General features: G+C 41.0%; 8 protein-coding genes across 8 annotated transcripts; 5 read left to right on the forward strand and 3 right to left on the reverse strand.

Annotated features, from left to right (window-relative positions):
- Positions 1-3,268: 3,268 nt before the first annotated feature.
- Positions 3,269-3,631, reverse strand: SKDI06G0010 (SRP1/TIP1 family protein; the record flags this gene model as incomplete). The annotated part of the gene is made up of 1 exon (XM_056227609.1): positions 3,269-3,631. One exon carries the CDS (start codon positions 3,629-3,631, stop codon positions 3,269-3,271), a length of 363 nt encoding a protein of 120 aa, XP_056087413.1.
- A 1,332-nt stretch (positions 3,632-4,963) lies between these two features.
- On the forward strand, positions 4,964-5,659 carry SKDI06G0020 (N-acetyltransferase family protein; the record flags this gene model as incomplete). Its single annotated transcript, XM_056227610.1, has 1 exon — positions 4,964-5,659. The coding sequence occupies one exon, from the start codon at positions 4,964-4,966 to the stop codon at positions 5,657-5,659; it is 696 nt and encodes a 231-aa protein (XP_056087414.1).
- A 2,300-nt stretch (positions 5,660-7,959) lies between these two features.
- On the forward strand, positions 7,960-8,982 carry THI5 (4-amino-5-hydroxymethyl-2-methylpyrimidine phosphate synthase; the record flags this gene model as incomplete). Its single annotated transcript, XM_056227611.1, has 1 exon — positions 7,960-8,982. The coding sequence occupies one exon, from the start codon at positions 7,960-7,962 to the stop codon at positions 8,980-8,982; it is 1,023 nt and encodes a 340-aa protein (XP_056087415.1).
- A 1,398-nt stretch (positions 8,983-10,380) lies between these two features.
- Positions 10,381-12,057, forward strand: AGP3 (Agp3p; the record flags this gene model as incomplete). Its single annotated transcript, XM_056227612.1, has 1 exon — positions 10,381-12,057. One exon carries the CDS (start codon positions 10,381-10,383, stop codon positions 12,055-12,057), a length of 1,677 nt encoding a protein of 558 aa, XP_056087416.1.
- Positions 12,058-13,759: 1,702 nt separating this feature from the next.
- Positions 13,760-15,649, reverse strand: AQY3 (Aqy3p; the record flags this gene model as incomplete). The annotated part of the gene is made up of 1 exon (XM_056227613.1): positions 13,760-15,649. One exon carries the CDS (start codon positions 15,647-15,649, stop codon positions 13,760-13,762), a length of 1,890 nt encoding a protein of 629 aa, XP_056087417.1.
- Positions 15,650-16,259: 610 nt separating this feature from the next.
- DAK2 (dihydroxyacetone kinase) lies at positions 16,260-18,035 on the forward strand (the record flags this gene model as incomplete). Its single annotated transcript, XM_056227614.1, has 1 exon — positions 16,260-18,035. The coding sequence occupies one exon, from the start codon at positions 16,260-16,262 to the stop codon at positions 18,033-18,035; it is 1,776 nt and encodes a 591-aa protein (XP_056087418.1).
- A 536-nt stretch (positions 18,036-18,571) lies between these two features.
- On the reverse strand, positions 18,572-20,341 carry SKDI06G0070 (glycoside hydrolase family 13 protein; the record flags this gene model as incomplete). Its single annotated transcript, XM_056227616.1, has 1 exon — positions 18,572-20,341. One exon carries the CDS (start codon positions 20,339-20,341, stop codon positions 18,572-18,574), a length of 1,770 nt encoding a protein of 589 aa, XP_056087419.1.
- Positions 20,342-21,255: 914 nt separating this feature from the next.
- On the forward strand, positions 21,256-22,653 carry ZNF1 (DNA-binding domain containing protein; the record flags this gene model as incomplete). Its single annotated transcript, XM_056227617.1, has 1 exon — positions 21,256-22,653. The coding sequence occupies one exon, from the start codon at positions 21,256-21,258 to the stop codon at positions 22,651-22,653; it is 1,398 nt and encodes a 465-aa protein (XP_056087420.1).
- Positions 22,654-23,123: the final 470 nt, after the last annotated feature.

The following is a 23,123-nucleotide window of genomic DNA, read 5'->3' on the forward strand; positions in this document are numbered from 1 at the left end:
ACACCCAACCCACACACCCCACACACACCACACACCCACACACACCCACACACACCCACACACACCCACACACACACCCACACACCCACACACACACCCACACCACACACCCACACACACACCCACACACCACCCACACCCACACCCACACACACACCCACACACACACCCACACCCACACACACACACCCACACACCCACACACACACACACCCACACCCACACCCACACCCACACCCACACACACACACACACCCACACCCACACCCACACACACACCCACACCACACACCCACACCACACCCACACCACACACCCACACACACACACACACCCACACCCACACACACCCACACACACACACCTACTAAAGCTAAAGCTAACACCCATCACTATTACACCATAACCATAACCATTAGCATCACCATCACTAACACCCATCATCATCACTACCATGACTATCACTACCACCATCATCATCATCATCACCATCACTACCACATCACATCATCATCACCATCACTATCACTACCACCCACCTTGCCATTACCCTACCCACCACTCAAACGGACTGTAAGAACTCCCTCTAATGTTACCCTGACCATGTACCCCACGCTTTCTCACCCCACCACATGCTTTACCAGCACCATTCCATCACATCACTAAATACGGCCCTTACCTCAGTGGTTTATACCCAGGGCCTTTTCCACATTAAACTTAGTATTTCACATATTTATCTATCCACATCATATCTCTGCATCCTGAATAGTATATCCCCAACTTATCACCTTCTCATCTCTTCTGTATCATCCAAACACTACCCTCTATTTACCTACCATACATACAATGAACCTAAACAAAGAAATGGAGATAAATAAGGTAAACAAAGAAATGTAAACAAACACACACTACCCACCTTTCCTACCTGACCCGGCTCTTCCCCATTGAATCATAGTATTATATCCAGCACATAGCCATACGGACGTTACAGAATACTGCCATACCACACCTCATCCTTATAGAACAGCACTCAATACTTCCATACTTCACAGTCTTTACCATATATCAACATTCTATAATATGCACTACCATCATCGTCGTCATCATTATCACCACTACTAACACCCATCACTATTGCACCATAACCATAACCATCACTACCATCACTACCATTAACTACCATCATCATCATCATCACTATCATCACTACCATCACTACCACTACCATCATCATCATGATCACCACCATCACTACCACTTTCTCTGCTATTACCCTATCCACCACTCAAACGGACTGTAAGAACTCCCTCTAATGTTACCCTGAATATATAACACCCACGTTTTCTCACCCCACCACATGCTTTACCACCTCTCATCCATAACATCACTAAATACGGCACTGACCTCAGCAGTTCATGCCCAGGGCCATTTCAACACTAAACTCACAATATTGCACATTTATCTATCTATATCATGTCCTTGCATCCTGAATAACATAATCCCAAGTTATCACCCTCTCACCTCTTCTGTAGCCCGAAATACCATCATGTGACCAATATAAGCCCTTATTATATAGTACTAAACCACCTCTCATCTATAACATCACTAAGTACGGCCCTTACCTCAGTGGTTTATACCCAGGGCCATTTCCACATTAAACTCACTGTATTCCACATTTATCCATCTATATCTCATATCTGCATCCTGAATAACATATCCCCAAGTTATCACCCTCTCACCTCTTCTGTATCTCTCAATTACCATCACCTTACTTTGATACTACCACCTGGCACACCCAGCCGTTCATACCTAATGTCATTACACCAAACTCATACTATCTCACATCTAACACTTCATACCCCTTATCTGCATTCTAATCAACATATTCATCCACTCGTCATTACCACACCTCCTTTATATCCTTTAAACACTACACTCCATTTACCTCCCATATATACAATAATCGTAAACAATAAACATACACCAATCACTTTACTCTAGACCATCACCATATCACACTTTATATCCTGCTAACTAACTCGGCTCTCCCCCATTGAATCATAATGTCATATCCAGCACATACTCACACGGACGCTACAGAATACTGCCATACCACACCCCATCACTATATATTGCACATACCTTAGTAATTCATACCCTGTTTTACTTATTAATCCTACCTATTTCTGTCACACCTAACTATCCACAACTAATCACTTATCCTTGTGGACCATACAACTGTACTCAGTACTTCAATACTCTAACACCTTGACTATACATCAGCTTCTGCATTACGCCATTGTTAACATAACTAATATATACAATACAATCACCACCATCACATCACCCCCATGCCCTCTACTCTCTACATTAGGCTACTCATATTGCTCTTTTACATATTCACTGACATTGACTCTACTAGCTGCACTCCACCTGCCATACTACAGCTATAAGTACACTAACATATAAATACTAACGTAAACGCACCAATATATAAATACTTTACCTATCAGCACATTATCGTAAATATAGAATACACAATATCATCATTTCAATAAACCGCCATTACAGTATTCTCAATATCTTCTGAACATAAATACCAGCACATACGCGCACGGATGCTACATAAATTAATCCAATCACTTTAACCCCTACTCAAATTCCATTATTCATCATCATACTCTTCCTCTACTCGTTATCTCCTTTCTTCTTATATATTCTCCGCATATTACTCACCCGTCACAGGAACATAAATAAATATCACCTCGGTCCAACTTCTAGGTCCCAGTATCTCCATTCCATGCACTACACTATAATACAACTACATACGCACACGGACGCTATAGAATATAACATACTTATATAGCGCTACCATATAATATCATTACTCTCATTTTTCCTATAATAAGTCTCTCCATTTTATATTTTCTAACAATTTTTCACTTTTCATAAAATATTCACCAGTCATTTTTAATCTTCTATAATCTTTACTAATCATTATTTCATTTACATTATCCATCTATACCCCTTTTGTACCTCATAACATATACTATCCCTTTGGTTACTCAGTAAATGGCATTCACGAAATGAACTTTACACAATCTCATTCCGTAATCCATTCCGCCGCCGTTTCAAAAATAACATAATTGATCGAGAGGTTTATAATATTAATATACACATATTCAACTATATACACCGTCAAATCATATTTTTTTAATTTTCATTCCTTCCTAATGTCCGTAGGATTTCATTCGTAAAAGCATGTTACCTATTTAGCAATGGTGTAAATACCATCCTTAGACAAAGCACTAGAGATGGCTGGTCTCAATCTGGTGGAGTACCATGGGACACCAGTGATCATTCTGGTCACTTGGTCTGGAGCAATACCGGTCAACATCGTGGTGAAGTCACCATAGTTGAAGACAGCTTGAGCAACTTCAACTGGGTAGGTTTCAGTTGGGTGGGCGGCTTGGAACAAGTAGTATTGGGCCAAGTGAGCTCTGATATCAGAAACGTAGACACCCAATTCAACCAAGTTGACTCTTTCGTCGGATTGAGCTAGGGTGGTGGTGGCAGAGGCACCTGCAGCTAGAGCGGCGACACCAGCAGCGATTGAAGTTAATTTGACCATTGTATTTGTTTGTTTTCGATTGTTTCTTTAGTGCTGATATAGGCTTAACTAGAAAGAGAAGAATGAAGGCATATTCTCAAAGATAGATGATCAGAGCTGCTCTATTTATACGATTTCTTTGACCAGTTTGTTGCTACACAAACGAATTAGTGGACGCTCACCATTCATCGTGCACTCCTTCTCATCTTACCTCTCGCCCCCATATTCACTGTCACCATGGAGATGTGCATGTCCTTGAACGACCTCTTCCACAGCTTTCGTATATGAAGGCACGTTTTGCATTGCCAATGTTTTTTGTACGCAAAAAGAAGAATGCCAATTATAGGGGAGCCGGGGTACCTTGAAAAACCCTTTTCCGTGCCTGCGATACTTCCTTTTTCGGCCAGATAGAAGATCCGAGTTTAGTTTGGACCCTCGTTCAGAAGCCCATCGTCTAAGCCCAGATTAATATGAGCTAAACGGTTGCCACGGAAAGGTGGCAGCTTCTACGTTCTCGACAGTGGAGTTCAGAAAGTTGGTGAGTGTTTTGTGAATTGTACCCTGTAGGGGTTTACGACGTGCTCTTCTGAAAGAGATGTGCTTGGCTTGCTTGGAATCTGCCCCCACCATATGTTTTAGCAAAATGAACTATTCGTAACAAATGCAAGTGTAAGCGCAAAAACCTTTGGGCTGCAATGAAATTTGGAATACAGTTCTCCTTTGAGCAAGGCCATATGAAGATAGGATTACTGGGTATATTCAATCCGGGAAACCCATCAGTCATTTTCATTCCTTCTTTTAGCAAAAACCTCAGACCTACATCCTCCTTCCATTCTTCGAACGTACAACTTCTAAATGAATGAATGTGCTGACAAGCCTATAGAAGAGTATGGTAAAGAAAAACAGTCACTGCCCTGGATTATGTTAAAGCAATGAAGGAGACAGTTGCATGAGGCCGATGGAGAATTTTAGAAGCCATTGCAATTTTTATCGGGTGTTCTGGTAATGATTTTCAACAACAAGTAAGTTTTGGAAGTCTGTAAGACGAAACGTAATTGTCTTTTGTTCAGCTCAAAGCATATTGTGCAGGTGTTCCTGTAGCACCACAAAATAATGAATGATTTTATATTGATTAATCAATGTGATCATGTTATTTGTATTCTGTTTTATATTTTTCTCTTCCGGTACCTTGTCTGTTAAATCATTCCATATCGCAGCAAAAGAAATTATGACGAGGAATTTAAAGATCCGTGAAAAAAGAAAAAAATGATAAGCCTAAATCTTCGAACACCTAAGGGTGTCTTAGTCAAATGACGCCTTAACATACAAAAAATATCATAACCTGAAACAGAGATGGAAGCCCGATCCACTGAATGGAAATCAACTGCAAATTTACATGATGGACCTGCTTTTTTCAAACCACTAGCTCAAACTATCGAGCCACTACAGTTTAAGCTTATCGAATCGGACATTGTAGCAACTGCATTTCCAGTATTCAATGCCCAATACGTACCGGAGTCGCTTATTGACTACATTTTTGACTTATTTAATTTGGAAATTGAATGTGGCAAGACCTATCCACAATTGGAGAAATTGACCAAACAGGATTTTCTGAATTATTGGTTCCACTCATTTACAGTTATTGTTTTGCGAACTGATAAGAAATTTATCGAAGACGGTCAAGACTGGCGTTCGGTCCTCTTAGGTACGTTTTACATCAAGCCTAATTATTCTCCGCGTTGCTCGCACAACTGTAACGCAGGTTTTTTAGTGAACACTTATCATAGGGGCAAAAAGGTTGGCTATAGGCTTGCACAGGTATACTTAAACTGGGCTCCCTTGTTGGGATACAAATATTCTATTTTCAACCTTGTATTTGTTACCAACCAAGCTAGTTGGAAAATCTGGGACAAATTGAACTTCCAAAGAATTGGGTTGGTTCCCCGTGCAGGGATTTTAAAAGATTTTGCCGAGCCTATAGATGCCATCATTTACGGTAAAGATTTGACAAATATAGAACCTGAACTTCTTTCCATGGAACACTTATAGACTTTAAAACATATTCCTCTTATTTTTCTCTCTCTCTCTCAATATCGTGCAGGTCCAAAGCGCGTACTGTTCTTGGAAGCTTGTCGAAGATGTAAGCTGGTCAGGGCAATTTCTTAGTTTTCATTTCTGTTTCGTTTCTTCGTAAAGTATACAAAAATAAAAAATTTATACATTGACGTTGATTTGACCTATGATAAGGCGAGAGAGAGTGGGAAAACCTTTTCTTGGAGTATATGTAGTAATAATCTCAAATTCCTTCACGATGTTCAAAAAATCGGGGGAAGTAACAGCTGTAGCCGCCAAATAGCTCACAGAGTGTGATTAAATGAACAGAAGGACTGATTTTCCCTCTTTTAGCTTTCTTGCCATTGAAGTTGGCAATATTACCAACGTAGAGAAAAGTCTACATGGAAAATAATCATCAATTTTTGGTATGAAATAGAAGAAAAACCATAACGTGGTACCTGTAAGTATAATCTTGAGGAGCCAGGGAGCATGTAGGTAATCTATGTTGTTAATTTGAGTATAATGAGTTAAGATTTCGGGACTGGCTTCGTCTGACAGAGAGGATGAAAATACCAATTAATTACTGCGAAGTCTGCCCCCAGCAAATATTTTTAATTCTACAGTGCCTTAGTTTGAGCGCCTTTTTTTCAAAAACGATTGATCACATAAGCTAGTACAATCGGGTATATGTAGAAATCACCTTTGCAAACTAAACCTTCAGAATCTCTGTAGAAGCACAAAATATCACATTTTGTCAATATTTATGAAGTTCCTGTCCCAAATAAAATCTTGTGACATATGTTGGGATTCCATTTTTGGTAAGGTTCATAATATTATGTATATAGAATATACTAGAAGTTCTCCTCATGGATTTAGGAGTCCACGAAAGGAAATCGACAATTTTACATAATCTTATTTTTATTTCTTCATTCATTTTATACGTCTTTATTCATTTATCCTATTGCATTATCAATCCTTGCGCCTCAGTTTCCACTAAATTCGATGACTGTTCTGAATCTTATTTCACTGGTCTGATAATTTTCGTCATCTTCTCAACACCGTATATAATAATCTTCTTGTTACGTGATTGAATGTATTAATCAGCTCTACTAGTAACTGTGGATAGTTGATTATTGTTGATAATTAGTAGCTTATTAAGTTGCGATGATCTCAAAAATGAATTACAAGAGGCCGGTACGATCGCATGTCGTCCATCCAGTGAGGCATTGATATAGGTCTAAGCACATATATGACCAATCCAGCAACAATATAAGAACTAGTTCATTTTGTTAATATTTATTTGTAAGCAGCTCCACTAATAAATTTTTTGGGACCTGAAAATGTATGATCATATGCTTATGCATAGACCTCGTGGTGTGAACTGACTTCTAATTCTTTAAAGCGCGGCGCAGGAGGTCGTTTCAGCTGTCGTTGATTCTAGTGTGCGGTATTTCCACGTCATCAAATGCTACTATTTGCTTCATTGATACAAGAAGGCTATGCCAAGGTTACCGAACGCTGAGTAATTAGCTTGCGCAGTTCTTGAGCCACGGCCCACTGTGACAACCCAGAAAAATCATTACAAGCGTCTAGCGGCTTGGTTGACCTAGTCATCATACTTTTATCCAACGTATTGGCGAATTCGCCAGTAAATATGGCACAAAACTTGCTAAACTCGGATGGTTGAACGATGGACGCCTACAAAGAAGGTTTTCGGTTCATATTAAAAAAGCCATCAACATATCGTAGCTACTTAATAACACAACATTCAATTTGGTTTACATATACAAGAATCGATCATCTGTCATTTGCCTCTGTTCTCTTCGATCAAAAGGCACGGTTGCTTAGGCATATTTAAATGTATATTCTCTTGAGGGACAATTTGAATATGCGATTAAGCGATGAGGTTGCTTAATTTTTTAAGGGAATAAAGATTGGCGCGCAATGCATAAAGACAGCAAATCACCTCCAGGTGACAACATCATACATTTATCGGTTTTCAACTATGATGCGACTTCCTCAATTTGGTTTGAATGGCTTATGCATTGCGAAGAATGCAAAATATTCAACTAGCAGTACGCATAAAATATTATTTTCATTCAGAAGAGGCAAGGTGGCTTCTGTTGAACAAACAGCACAGCACTGGAAGCACGTTGATGATAAAATGGCTGGAAAAGAAAGATATAAAAGCCTTGCGTTATTGTGTTCATGATTTAAACTTCCTGTTGTTCCTTTTGCTCTTGTTGTCTTCAATTATATAGAACTCGCACATCAACAAGAAATACATCCAAGATATGTCTACCGATAAAATTACATTTTTGTTAAACTGGCAACCAGCTCCATACCATATCCCAATCTTCTTGGCCCAAACCAAGGGTTACTTCAAGGAACAAGGTCTAGATCTTGCCCTTCTGGAACCAACCAATCCATCAGATGTCACTGAGTTGATTGGATCCGGTAAGGTCGACATGGGTTTGAAAGCCATGATCCACACTTTGGCTGCTAAGGCCCGTGGTTTCCCAGTCACCTCTGTCGCCTCCTTGTTGGATGAACCATTCACCGGTGTCCTATACTTGGAAGGTAGCGGTATCACCGAAGACTTCCAATCCCTAAAGGGTAAGAGAATCGGTTACGTTGGTGAATTTGGTAAGATCCAAATTGACGAATTGACCAAGCACTACGGTATGTCTCCAGAAGACTACACAGCCGTCAGATGTGGTATGAACATCGCCAAGTACATCATTGAAGGTAAGATTGATGCTGGTGTTGGTATTGAATGTATGCAACAAGTCGAATTGGAAGAATACTTGGCCAAGCAGGGTAGACCAGCCAGCGATGCCAAGATGTTGAGAATTGACAAGTTGGCTTGTTTGGGTTGCTGTTGTTTCTGTACCGTCCTTTACATCTGTAACGATGAATTCTTGAAGAAGAATCCTGAAAAGGTCAGAAAGTTTTTGAAAGCCATCAAGAAGGCTACTGACTATGTTCTAAGCGACCCTGTCAGAGCTTGGAAGGAATATGTTGACTTCAAGCCTCAATTGGACACCGAATTATCTTACAAACAATACCAAAGATGTTACGCTTACTTCTCTTCATCTTTGTTCAATGTTCATCGTGACTGGAAGAAAGTTACCGGTTACGGTAAGAGATTGGCTATCTTGCCACCAGACTATGTCTCTAACTACACCAATGAATACTTATCCTGGCCAGAACCTGAAGAAGTCTCTGATCCTTTAGAAGCTCAAAGATTAATGGCTATTCATCAAGAAAAATGTAGAAAGGAAGGTACTTTCAAGAGATTGGCTCTTCCAGCCTAAACAGGCCGCACCAGTTGTCAAGCCACTTTGATCGATGTTTTTCCCTTTTATCCACGATTTCACGTCAGCTACTTGCTTTCCACTTGATATAAATACATATGTACAAAAATACGTTTTAAAAAATCTCAACATGAATCTATTTTTCACGAGCTTTTGCTACCAGTTGCCCAATGGCGTCGAAGTCCTTTAATCTACCCTCATGCAACGTGATATGTACAATGCGCCTCAAAGAAGCCAAAAATATACCTCATGCAAAAGAGCAAATAGGGGACTTATGACCTGAAGATGTTGCAATGAACACTTCGCATACAGCGTTGCTGGGGAGATTTCTCACTCCTTCGCCTCCAAATAATGTAAATGGTTGTTCAAGAAGGGAGCTGAGATAATCAAAAGACGAAATGAAGCAAGATTGGGATAAAACGTTCTCTCCATGCGGAGTTAAGTAAAGTCCGTTCATAAAGAATATGTCTTACTCACCAATTAAAGTGTATTAATACTAAAGCAAATTAGACGTTATTGAATATTAATTGTTCCGCCGTCATCGGCCGAGTCTAGACAAAGTTGAGTCTAGTCAAAGCTTTTTATTAAGATGTTTGATCAAACTTTTCTTCCGCATCCTCAACATCATATTCTTATATATGATTATGTCGATTCTTCTTTTGGTATATTTTTCTTGTGGTTTTACAGAAAAAATGTGTTCATTCACTTTATAAATTACAGAAGATTAGTAGAATTCCTCAAATCTATCTTCTAGTCTTGTACAGATCTTTGCTAAGATTGCCGGGTTTGATGGACGATGTTACACGACTCCATTGGAACACTACACTACGAAGCGGCGAACCTCGTAAGAAATGAAGGAATAGGCCTAGGAAAGCAGCTTCCTGACAAAAAAATATGTCGCAATTACCGTATTGGTATTCATTATCAAATATGGGTATCTTCATTGATCAGGTATCTCTAGCACTGCAAAGCTTTAACAAATCGCCAGTTTTATTTTTGCTCCGTTGAACGGAACCTACAGCGTGATAGAACGACATAGAGTTGATCAGGCTCCATTTTCAAAAGGAAATCTTTCAACACAGTAACATTTTCCTACAATTTGAAAGAACCACTTTTATCGTTCTCTTGGAAGTTACCACAACTGTGGCGTGTTAAAAAGTACTTCATCTACGTTGCGCCACATCCTTCAGATGAATGCATAGTAGATCAGAAAACGCAGAAAACGCAAACTTTGCAAGCATAAAGAACTCCGGATACTGTATTTCTGGGGTAGCTACACTAGCACTTACGAATGTAGCCCATACTATTTAAACAACGAATTCCGCTAGCAATGGTTCTTTTTTTTCAGTCTTTTCCGGCATTTCTGGATATATACAAGCTATTAGGCGTATATACACAATGACGGCCCTGAACCCAAAATTTGATACTGCCAACGTCGAAAAAACGGATAAGGGAGATGCCAAATCTCCTTCTGCCTTGATTATTAAAGCAGTAGACATCAGTGAGGAACCTGACGTTTCGAAGTTTGATCCCAATACCGGAGTGAAAAGGGCTCTCAAGAATAGGCATATCTCACTGCTCGCCTTGGGTGGTGTTATTGGCCCAGGTTGTCTTGTCGGTGCAGGAAATGCGCTCAACAAAGGCGGGCCTCTCGCTTTGCTTCTAGGATTTAGCATTATTGGGGTTATCGCCTTCGCAGTGATGGAATCTATAGGCGAAATTATTACCTTATACCCTTCTGGCGGCGGATTCACTACATTAGCTAGAAGATTCCATGGCGACGCTCTATCTGCGGTCTGCGGTTACGCTTACGTCGTTGTGTTTTTTGCAGTATTGGCGAACGAATACAATACTTTATCGTCTATACTGCAGTTCTGGGGGCCCCAGGTTCCTCTTTATGGTTACATCTTGATATTTTGGTTTGCATTCGAAATTTTTCAGTTGATTGGTGTGAGTCTTTTTGGTGAAACGGAATATTGGCTTTCCTGGTTTAAAATAGTAGGATTAGTGGCATATTATATTTTCTCCATAATTTACATTTCCGGAGGTATCAAGGATAGGCCAGCCTTCGGCTTTCATTATTGGAACAGTCCAGGCTCATTATCACATGGGTTTAAGGGAATTGCAGTAGTGTTTGTGTTTTGCTCCACCTTCTATTCTGGGACGGAATGTGTTGCCTTGGCTGCGACAGAGTCAAAGAATCCTGGCAAGGCTGTCCCGCTTGCTGTTCGACAGACTTTATGGAGGGTTTTGATTGTCTATATTGGGATTGCTGTTTTCTATGGAGCAACCGTACCATTTGACGATCCAAATCTTTCTGCTACCACCAAAGTTCTAAAGTCACCGATTTCCATTGCCATTTCACGTGCTGGTTGGGCCGGTGGAGCGCATCTTGTTAATGCCTTCATTTTGGTAACATGTATTTCTGCTATCAATGGGTCACTGTATATCGGAAGCAGGACTCTAACAAACCTGGCGCACGAGGGTCTGGCCCCAAAGATTCTTGCTTGGACCGATAGGAGGGGGGTTCCCATCCCTGCGATTACGGTATTTAACGCGCTTGGTTTGATATCATTGATGAATGTTAGTGTTGGAGCCTCAGATGCATATTCCTATATAGTCAACCTTTCTGGAGTTGGTGTTTTCATTGTCTGGGGTGTGATAAGCTATACACATTTGAGAGTCAGAAAAGCATGGGTGACTCAGGGAAGATCACTGGAAGAACTACCATATAAAGCATTATTGTATCCATGGACCCCAATATTTAGTCTAATCGCTAACGTTTTTCTTGCACTGATTCAAGGATGGACTTCATTTGTACCCTTTGATGCAGGAAATTTTGTCGATGCTTATATCCTTTTACCGGTTGCAATTGTATTGTATGTTGCAATATGTGTTTTTAAGAATCACCACTTCAGGATTGTTGATTTAAAGTCAGTGGATCTAGATGAAGGCAGAAGAAAGGATATTGATGCTGACTTTTCTGATCAAGAAAGTAGCCTGGCGTCTTCAGAAATTACGAAAGATAAGAAAAGCGGAACTTTGGTCAAATATCTAAGTGTTGTTTTCGCTTAGTAACTATTATATTTGCAAACTTTTTGTGGAGTCTTGCTTTTTTAATGCAGTTGTTTCCCCTCTGAAGAACAGTGTAAATATTTCTATAAGTGTCGAAGTAGTTGAGTCCTCTCTCATGTATCTTAATGCACGTGTGCTTTTCCGAGTGCCTTTTCGAGAGATGAAAATTAGAAGACAAAAAAAGTTTCAAAACATACCGTCGCGAAAGTATCGACCATTGACGCAATGAACGTACTCGCACTTCCTTATTCCGAAAGCTAAGAGGATTTTGGGGCACTTGCGCTTGTTTTCCAAGGAAGGGTGCACCACAGAGTTATTTTTTCGGAATTGTGAAAAATAGGTATTGTAATTCCTATGATGGTATGATACTCCGCCACGAGAAGACATGTGTAAGTAAACTTTTCATTGGCGTTATACTAAATTAACTTTAATGGCAAAATAGGAAAACTTTAAATCTTGAAAAAAAGATAAAGACAAAATGTTAATTATTTTAATTTCCTGCGCAATCCTCCGCCTGTAGAAGGGGGGAGGGGAAAAACTTCGAAAAAGAATTTGCGGGGTAGGCGGACTTAAAAACATAAAGGTTCATTTTTCCGCACCTCGAGGGTTACGCATAATGAACCCCTGGAGCTTGCCTGCTTTGACATTAATTAACGCTGGCAAGGGGTACCAATCAAACCAAAATAAATAAAAATAAATCGCCAAGAGCCTGCGGAAGTCTCAGTTCCGCTTTCTTCTGAAGTGGCTCGAAAGCTTTTACTTTCTGAGAAATGCAGCAGAGCATTTGAAAGTATTCTGACTATTGTAGATTTAAAGGCAAATTTTTCTTTTGAAAACAGTATGCCCGAAGGAATTGCCGAGTTATATTACTACTTAAATTACTTTTGACAAGATTTATTAATGTGGCAAAATATACGATCCGAATTCCGTCGTATATTTCCGGTTTCAACTGCACGTAGAGCATGAGAGAATTGCTGGAAAATTATGTAGTGGCGTCACGCACGCACCAGTAAGGATCCGTGTCAGTATTGCCCTCAACATAGTACAATGTAAATACAAGTGTTTGATAACAACATTTTCTGTCTTGGCCTATTACTAAGCGTTCTTATGCCCTTTCGATATCTGCGAGCTTTTTTGTGTTGCATTTCTGGCTATGTTAAAACAGGAAGATTGCACTCTATGTGAGAACCTATAGGAATAATTATTAAATGAAATGGACAAAGAAACTCGGCAAATTTTGCATAATGTTAGCACTCCCCCACGATTGGCCGTTGAAATGTGTCTTATTCATATACTCCTATTCGCGAAGAAGTAGACGCCTGCAGAACGACTAGTTACAAAATTGCAACGGTTTTGGAAGAAATATGAGCATGTATGCCAGGCACAAGGGCTTACAAAAACTTTCAAAAAGATTTGGTAGCCGTCGCACCATGATTGGGGACATATTCCATTATTTTTGCGGCATAGGAATCAATGTAGGAATATCATTAGATATAAATTCATTGAACTGAATTTCTCTTCTAGTACTTATCTAATAGATACGACAAAATGTCTTGATAATATATCAGATATCGACTGCCACACTAGCTTATTGTAATATGGATATACTCTAGCAGAAAAACATGACGTTTCTGTGTTACATAAGAGACGTTAGCTTGAAAAATTAAAACCATACATGATAAAGAAAGTTCAATAGTATATATTACAAGGCCATAGGAGTAGATTTCTTGCTACCAGTATTGCTGTTGTCATCGGACTCAATTGCCGAAGAACCAGTACCGTCATGCTGAAGAAACTCAGAATGTAAAAGCTTGCCCACTCTATTCTCAATATAGCCGTTGTCCGGATAGTTGATGGGAGATTCACATCCCGTAAAAATGAACACGTCATATATGAGTGCTCCAGCGATACCGCCTGCGATCGGTCCGCCCCATGCTCCCCACGTCCACCACCAATGCGTAAGGTGAAAAGCATGTGGACCGTAACCAATCATAGAGGCAAATATACGAGGACCAAGATCTCTTGCTGGATTGATCGTGAAACTTGTTTGGTATCCAAGAGCCATACCAATCGCAGCGACTAAAAAGCCGATAATCAATGCCGTCATACCTTTTCCAGGTGGTGCATTGCTATCATCCAATAGTGCCATCAAACAACCAACCAGTATTGAGGCGCCTATAAACTCGTCAAAGAACGCGTTTCTCCACGTTACATATGATTTAGGGTCGGTAAATAGACAAGCGCCCGTTGCCGTAGTTCTGATGTGCGGACCACCTTCAAACTCAGTAATAGAGCTCCAAAAATAACCGTACGCCATAGCTCCTCCAAAGTAAGCACCAATAATCTGTGCGACTATATATACAGGTACCTTTTTCCACGGGAACTTTCGGAAAATTGCCATCGATATCGTAACAGCAGGATTGATGTGTCCACCACTGACGCCGCCTGCGACATAAACGCCAAGCATACAACCAAACCCCCACGCAAATGACAAAGATTCATAAGAACCACCGCTGCCTTTTGTTACGGTAGCCTGAAGATTACCACCAACACCAAAAATTACAAGTACAAGTGTCCCGAGAAACTCTGCAAATGGCTCTCGCATATGGTACCGAATCTTTGCCCAATAATTGGGAAATGTCATTATATCTCCATCCTCCTCTTCCAAGATACCAACTTCGTTCCCGTCTAAAGCGCTAGCACTCTTATCGTCCTCTTCGATACGTTCTTCAGGAAATTTCGCGTATGCGTCATCTACGGAGGGTGCGCCGCTCTCATCACCTAATGAAAAATTAACATTGTGAGGAGCTCGCTGTCCTTTATCTGAAACATTCTCAATGTGCGAGTTAGAAGGTTTCTGGAGTCGCTCAGGCTTTAACTTGGTTTGTGCCTTATCTGCTGCAATGCTGTTCGTACGTTGAGTTTGCGCTTCAATATCCCCAAGCCTTTTGCCCGGCGCGGCACTTCTGAGAAGCCTTTTCCAATCTTTTACGGAGGTCATAGAACCGGTTCTCGAGATATCCGGTGAACCTCGTCTCGAGGATACACGGGATCTTGCGTCGATGTTCTTCTGTATCATTTTTGCCGCCAAGCCTCGATCGAGGACGTGCGGCAACGGCTGATTCAAACTCCAGACGGGCTTATTTTTAGAACTGCCCATACTAGGGTTTAGTTGCCGATATAGTGGGTCTACGTAGTTGTTGTTATTACCATGATTCACACTATCAGATAAATAATTTTGCATCAAGCGCGCCTGCTCAGCATCGGAAAAACTGTTCAGGGCCTTCAGGTTGGGCAAAGAATAGGCAAACCCCATTGAAGGCGTCCGCAGTTGCACAGAAGGCCCCTCTTCCACGACAACCTTTTTCAAAGGTGTCAAAGGAGAAATTTTACTCCTCGATGGTCCTCCCACTTTAGCTGTCCTTCGACCCTCACCTACTCTACGCATTGAAGAAGCACCATCGTTTTCATTTGGTTGTTCTGACATTTTGGCACTTCCTTCCCAAGTTATTCGTCCACTGGGTCTTTCCTTTGCTGTTATTGACTGTGTACTCTCAGAAGAGGAAGATGATCTCTCAGACTCGTAACTCATTACTTCGCTCTAGGGCAAGAATTCGAAATGCTTTCTACTATTTAAACAAAGGCCTCTTTTTATATGGACTGAACAGTTAAAACAAGGATGCAGCAAACCCTCTTAATTCAGTAGAAGTGGGAATACATCGATTTGCACTTATAACTTGTATTTCCGGGGTAGTGGGGTACGGAAAACAGGATATTCCGGAGCGGAGTTATATGATCTTGGCCCGCTTTTTTTCTGACGGAAGCTAAATTAGACATTGATCTTAAGCCTGGGCGTGTAAATCCCGCAGAGGGAGATCAATTGTAAATCGCTGTGCAGAAAAATTCCCGCCAGGCGATAACTTAATTTTGGAATAATTAAACTCAATACTTCATGGTATCAAATCACACCGTTAATTAAGGAGGTATTAAACGGAAGTGATACTTACGTCACCTCAGTTGAAATAATTACTCAACAATATGATAAGAAAAAATGCCGCAACATGAAGTTAAGTTTTCAATTCGAAGGCCCTTGTAACAATATATAAATAGATGTAGATCTAGCTTGTTTTTGTAGTGACATCTGTATTGTGTACTTCTCCCCAAACTTGAACAATAACCAATCAATAATTGACTCGATAATCATGTCTCTCAAACAATTCAAATCAGATGGAAACATCATCACTCCTTACCTACTTGGACTTGCTCGAAGCAATCCGGGTCTTACAGTGATCAAGCACGACAGGGTCGTTTTCCGGACTGCATCAGCTCCGGGTTCAGGGAACCCACCTAAGGTGACTCTGGTTTCAGGAGGGGGTAGCGGTCATGAACCAACCCACGCCGGTTTTGTTGGTGATGGGGCGTTAGATGCGATTGCCGCTGGAGCAATCTTTGCTTCTCCTTCCACTAAACAGATTTATTCTGCTATCAAGGCTGTTGAATCTCCTAAGGGTACCTTGATCATTGTGAAAAACTACACCGGTGACATCATCCATTTTGGTTTGGCTGCCGAAAGGGCAAAAGCTGCTGGAATGAAGATTGAAATGGTTGCTGTTGGAGACGATGTATCTGTTGGTAGAAAGAAGGGTTCTCTAGTTGGGCGCCGAGGTCTCGGTGCCACCGTGCTGGTGCATAAGATTGCTGGTTCAGCTGCCTCCCATGGGCTCGAGCTGGCAGAAGTTGCCAAAGTTGCTCAGTCAGTCGTCGACAACAGTGTCACAATTGCTGCATCTCTTGATCACTGCACTGTCCCTGGCCACAAGCATGAAGCCGTCCTGGGAGAAGATGAGTACGAAATTGGTATGGGTATCCATAATGAATCTGGTACGCACAAGTCTTCTCCATTGCCATCGATTCCTGAGCTCGTCGCTGAATTGCTACCTTTCCTTCTCGATGAGGATGAGGACCGTTCTTACGTGAAATTTGATCCAAAAGATGACGTAGTCCTCATGGTTAACAACATGGGTGGTATGTCCAATCTGGAGTTGGGTTATGCTACAGAGGTCATTTCTGAACAATTGATTGAAAAATACCACATTGTTCCTAAGAGAACAATCACTGGTGCGTTTATCACTGCTTTGAACGGACCTGGGTTTGGTATCACTCTGATGAATGCTACGAAAGCGGGGACCGATACCCTTAAGTATTTCGATTATCCTACGACAGCAAGCGGATGGAATCAAAGGTACCATTCTGCTGAAGACTGGAAGGTATTGGCCCATGGACAAGTTCCTACTGCGCCTTCTCTGAAGACATTGAGGAACGAAAAGGGTTCAGGCGTGAAGGCTGACTACGACACCTTCGCTAAAATTTTGCTTGCTGGAATTGCAAAAATCAATGAGGTTGAGCCAAAAGTTACCTGGTACGACACCATTGCAGGGGATGGTGACTGTGGGACTACTCTTGTATCTGGAGGTGAGGCGTTGACCGAAGCCATTAAAAACCATAATTTGCGCCTTGAAGATGCTGCTCTTGGTCTTGAAGATATTGCATACATGGTTGAAGACTCCATGGGAGGTACCTCTGGTGGCCTGTATTCCATTTACCTGTCGGCGCTTGCACAAGGTGTCAGGGATTCTGGGGATAAGGAGCTTACTGCAGACACTTTCAAGAATGCTTCTTGTGTTGCATTAGATGCCTTGTATAAGTACACCAGAGCCCGTCCAGGATACAGAACATTGATTGATGCTCTCCAACCCTTTGTTGAAGCACTGAAGGCTGGGAAGGGACCTAGAGTCGCTGCGCAACTGGCTCATGACGGTGCTGAGAAGACAAGGAAGATGGATGCCCTTGTTGGACGTGCTTCTTACGTGGCTAAGGAGGAGTTGAGAAAACTTGATAGTGAAGGTGGACTACCGGATCCGGGCGCTGTTGGTCTCGCTGCTTTACTCGACGGATTTGTTACAGCTGCTGGATATTAGAGTATAATGATCGTACAGTACCCGAAGCGGAACATGAAAAAATCCAAGTTTAAATGCGAATTTTCTACGTTAAATGATCCCGTTATAGATAGGCTGTTTGTGTGTCTAAATAATTTTTTTTTGTGAATATAATATGAATTGACGAAGTGAATCAAACTCTTGTGCTCACCATAACATCCCAAATTCTTTTATTTTTGTATCGAATTTCCTTCCAACACCTTCTGTAGGCCGGCAAAGATGTCTTGGAAAACTGTTGTCTGCTGTGAATTGAATCAGAGTTTTTGAGCTCATCTGAGCCTCTCTTTTCTCGCGAAGAAAAAACCGGTAGCAAAGTTATCTACTATATTTTGTATCACCAATACCTTCACCTGTATTGAAAATGTGATCTCAATAACTATCCCAACATTCATGGGCACAGATAATAGAATAAGGTTTTGTTGACCCATACATATATTCAATTCTAACTAATAAATACTTCTTATTTACGTTCTACGAGATTTATTAGTACACGATCGTTATCATTATCTTAAAGTTTTTCACTCTTCGATGTAGATTCTTCCTTCCCATGGCTTCAATTTCCTAGAGGAGGCATCGACTTCCTGCTTTGGGAAATTTCCAAACTCTAACTTAAATGATGGGCTATCATTTGGAATCGTAAAATCAATCACGCCAGAGCTAAAGTTCAAAGCAGCAAACAATGTCTTACTGCCGTACTTCTTTGTGAAGCTGAAAAGCTTGTCATTGTCCAAGTCGATGAACTCAAAATCATAACCATAGACCGTAATGTCCTTATGGGCCTTTCTAAATATCAAAGCCTCCTTCCAGAAGTTTAGAACAGAGTTTGGGTCCTTGACCTCATCATCAACGTTGATGCCTTCTCTAAAAGATTCGTTCAAGTAAAACCATGGTTTGGCATTAGGACCAGAGAAACCAGCATTTGGCTCTTCGCGCGACCACTGCATAGGTGTTCTGGCGTGGTCTCTTGATATAAGAGCAATTGCTTCCAAAAACTTTTTCATTTCCTCTGAGTTTTCTCCATGCTCATCCTTGATGGCCTTGTAATTGTTTCTAATTTCGACATCTTCGTACTTCTCAACAGGCCAGTTCTTAAAATTGATTTGGCCCAACTCTTGTCCTTGGTAAACGTACAGAGTGCCGGTCAAAGCGGTTAGCAGCACAGACAATAACTTACCTGAAATGACACGATTCTTTGGAGAATCGTCACCAAATCTGGTGATCGAACGTGGTTGGTCGTGGTTTTCCAGATAAATAGTTGACCAACAATCAGTTCCGTTAATGTATCTAAACAGCTCTGCAAGTGCTATTTTCCAATCTTTCAAGCCTGCAGGCACCAAATTATAACGGAATAGTGGAGAAGTGCCAACATCAGTATGAGAGAAGTTAAATAACTCACCAAGTTCATGTCTTGAAGCACTTGTGTACAACTTCTTGGTTTCGTCTGAAGCATGTTGCATTTCGCCAACAGTCATGATCTCTCTGCCATCTCTGACCCTGTTTCTGATAAATCTGTTCATTTCTTGATGGAACTCATGAATACGTGGACCATTCAAAGTGAATGGATCACTCGATTGCCAGGTCGAGTTTTTGTCAATAACAGGAGCATCTGGTAAACCAGGAATCTTGGAGTACAAGCTCCCCACATCGATTCTAAAACCGTCAACTCCATGGTCTAACCAATACCCAACAGAACTTTCATAGATTGCTTTTCTGCAATCTTCATTTTCCCAGTTTAGATCAGGTTGGGTGGAGCAAAACAAACGCAAGTAAAACTCTTGCGTCTTTTCGTCAAAAGTCCATGCGGAGCCGCCAAAATAAGATTTCCAGTTATTTGGAGGAATTGGATTACCTTCGTCATCGTAACCCTTAGGAGGCTTCCAGAAGAACCAGTCACGCTTAGGATTGGTCTTGGAAGATCTACTCTCTTTGAACCATTCGTGTTCGCTTGAGCAGTGGTTAATGACCAAATCGGTGATGAATTTCATTCCCAGCTTGTGAGTCTTTTCGATCAGGGCAAAGCAGTCTTCATTGGTACCATAAGTAGGCCAAACTTTTTCATAATTGGCAATATCGTAACCCATATCATCTTGTGGAGAATCGTAGAATGGTGAGATCCAAACAGCATCAGCACCAATATTTTTGATGTACTCCAGTTTAGAAGCAATACCCTTCATATCACCCCAGCCATCATTGTTAGAGTCTTTAAAACTTGCTGGGTAAATCTGGTAGACTGTAGCTTCTTTCCACCATTTAGGTTCTGTTTCAGGATGCGCAGAAGAAATTGTCATGGTAAATGTTCAAGTGAAGAGCTCGATGTATTTTTCGATTGCTGTTATCTCAATTGCAGTTACGAATCCTGAGGCTGTAATTCAAGCTTCAGTGTAGGCCTTTAAATAGTTTCCATATTTTACGAGAACCCGTCTCCGGTTGGCAATACCATGATAAAAATTACCGAAACGTCATAGCAATAGGAAAAAGCCTCTACCAGACGCAATTTCTCCAGTACGATCCTGGTGACGTGAGTACAAAAATATTCTACGACGTTAAGTTTCTCCTATTGGGAACCACGCGCTACAAATCCTGGGCCTGCATTCAATTCTTAGCGAAATTTCCCAGCGAAAGACATCAGTGTTCTACGTAACGCATAAATTCGCAGGCGAGTTTATGCGAGAAAAAGTCCGCCGTAGTAATATTCGGGAAATCACAAGACCAGGGAGAGTCGTGTCGCAGTACAGACTTTGAAGGAGTATGTTGGAAGTAGATACGCTAAAAATGTGAACGACGGGGAAAGGATTAACTTCAGAGCTTGCAGGTCAAGGGAAAAAAGCCGGATTTCTCGAGGAAGAGACTACACACCAAGATTGAAATCGTCGCAGTAACGACCTGATCAAAAAATAGGTTAACGTGTTGCGTTGGACATTTGATTGTCTGACATATTCTCGTATTTTGTGTTTTATGTCTCTCATCTCTGTGTTTCATTGGAAGCATATTCTTCCTCGAGAGCTCGAAGTACCTGCGGTGTCGTCTGAGTGGTATCCCTCCCCACCTCGGTACCGCATTTTCCCCACCCCCAGCTTAATTAATCCGCCATTTATTTCCTTTTTTTTCAGTGACTTAAATACGGGCAGAAAAAAGAAAATAAATCTGGAGTTGTTTCAGTTCGTGAAAGTGTAAGTAAATGTAGAAGATTTCTGTTTTGGATATGGCTCTAGATAGGCAGGCATGCGACTGTTGTTGCATTCGTCGGGTAAAATGTGATCGTAAAAAGCCATGTAATTGCTGTCTTCAGCACAATCTGCAATGTACATATCTTCGACCTTTGAAGAAGAGAGGTCCGAAGTCCATTCGGGCAAGAAGCTTAAAAAAAATAGCTGATGTTCAGGTAGTTACTGAAAATAGTAGTGCCACTATCATAAAAGTTCCGAAGGAGCTGATTGATCAATGTCTGCGGCTTTATCACGACAAATTGTATGTGATCTGGCCTTTACTCTGCTATGATGATCTTCACAAGCTTTTGGACGAAAAATATAGTGACTGTTGCGTTTACTGGTTTCTGGTATCTCTTTCCGCTGCCACACTTAGCGATTTGCAAACTGAAATTGAGTCTAAAAAGGGGACTTCTTTCACTGGAAAACAGTTATCCAGTCTGTGCATGTCGTCACGTCAAGAATTTGACGACTTCAATGGTAGTGACATATTCAAGATTATGACGTATTATTGTTTGAACCGTTGTTATGCACAGATGTCCAATTCCAGAACTTCATACAGACTTTCTTGCGAAGCTGTAGGACTCATCAAGTTGGCCGGGTTCCATCGGGAGAAAACTTTTGAATCTCTTTCTTTCGATGAGCAGCAGCTTGGGCGGAAGATTTATTATTTGCTTCTATTGACGGAAAGATACTTTTCCGTTTACACACATTGTGCAACAAGTCTGGATACCACAATAGCTCCGCCACAGCCTGAAATTGTGACCGACCCCCGGCTTTCTCTGGATAGTTTTCTCGAGATGATTAGAGTATTTACTGTGCCAGGAAAATGTTTCTTTGATGCTTTAGCTACTGACTCCGCCAACGTGTCCTGTACTGAAGACTCTTTGAGAAAGATATGGAGGGAACTTCACAAAGTGCCTCTTGAAATAGAGCCATGGTCCTACGGGTATGTGGATATATCATTTTCTCGGCATTGGATCAGAACACTGGCTTGGAAATTAGTTCTACGGATAAAAGGTATGCGGATTAGTTTTCTTTCCAACAGCAATAATGCCCACATACCAGTCGAAATTGCTAGGGACATGTTAGAGGACACGTTTTTGATTCCAAATAATCTCTATGAAGTTCACGGTCCTGGAATATCAGTGAAGGCACTAGAAATAGCAGACGCATTAGTGGACGTTGTAAATCAGTATGATCAAAATATGGAATCGGAGGCCTGGAGCTTTCTGTTCGACATATCGAAGTTCATTTTCTCTCTAAAACACTGTGACAGCATACTAGTTGACAGGTTTACGACAAAATGTCAAAGTGCTCTTATTACGCTTCCAATCTCTAAATCTCTGGATTCAAATGATAATCTTAAAGAAATCGTCGATATACTTCCATGAATTAGTTCAATTTTCTGCTCATGTTCAACGTTCTGTGAGTGATAATTATGGTTACTGTAAATATTTACCGTTAGAAAAGACGATAACAGCTCACAGGCTGCCGTTCTGTGAACAGTGGTAGGAGATGAGATATTTTTCGATGTCCAGTAAGTGGTGCCGCGAAGAGAGGTGATGTACATATAGGTGCCTGTATATGTGTAATGAGCTAAAGATATATTCATACTACGACATTAAGGATTTTCGTACACTTAAACGGCGAGGATAACTGCTCTCGTGGTCAACAGCATTATTAAAGAGAAACAGAAGTCATTCCAGCAATTTAATTCCGGTATTCAAGAATTTTTTTGATAAAAACATGGTTCTATACTCGTAGTACATGGGAACTATGAAATCTTGGTCATGTTACAACCATACAAAAAATCGTTAACAAATGAAAAAACAAAGCAAAGCGTGGTGCTTAAGAACCTACA

The sequence above is a fragment of the Saccharomyces kudriavzevii genome, assembly GCF_947243775.1.
Source record: "Saccharomyces kudriavzevii IFO 1802 strain IFO1802 genome assembly, chromosome: 6".
Taxonomy (NCBI): Eukaryota; Fungi; Ascomycota; class Saccharomycetes; order Saccharomycetales; family Saccharomycetaceae; genus Saccharomyces; species Saccharomyces kudriavzevii.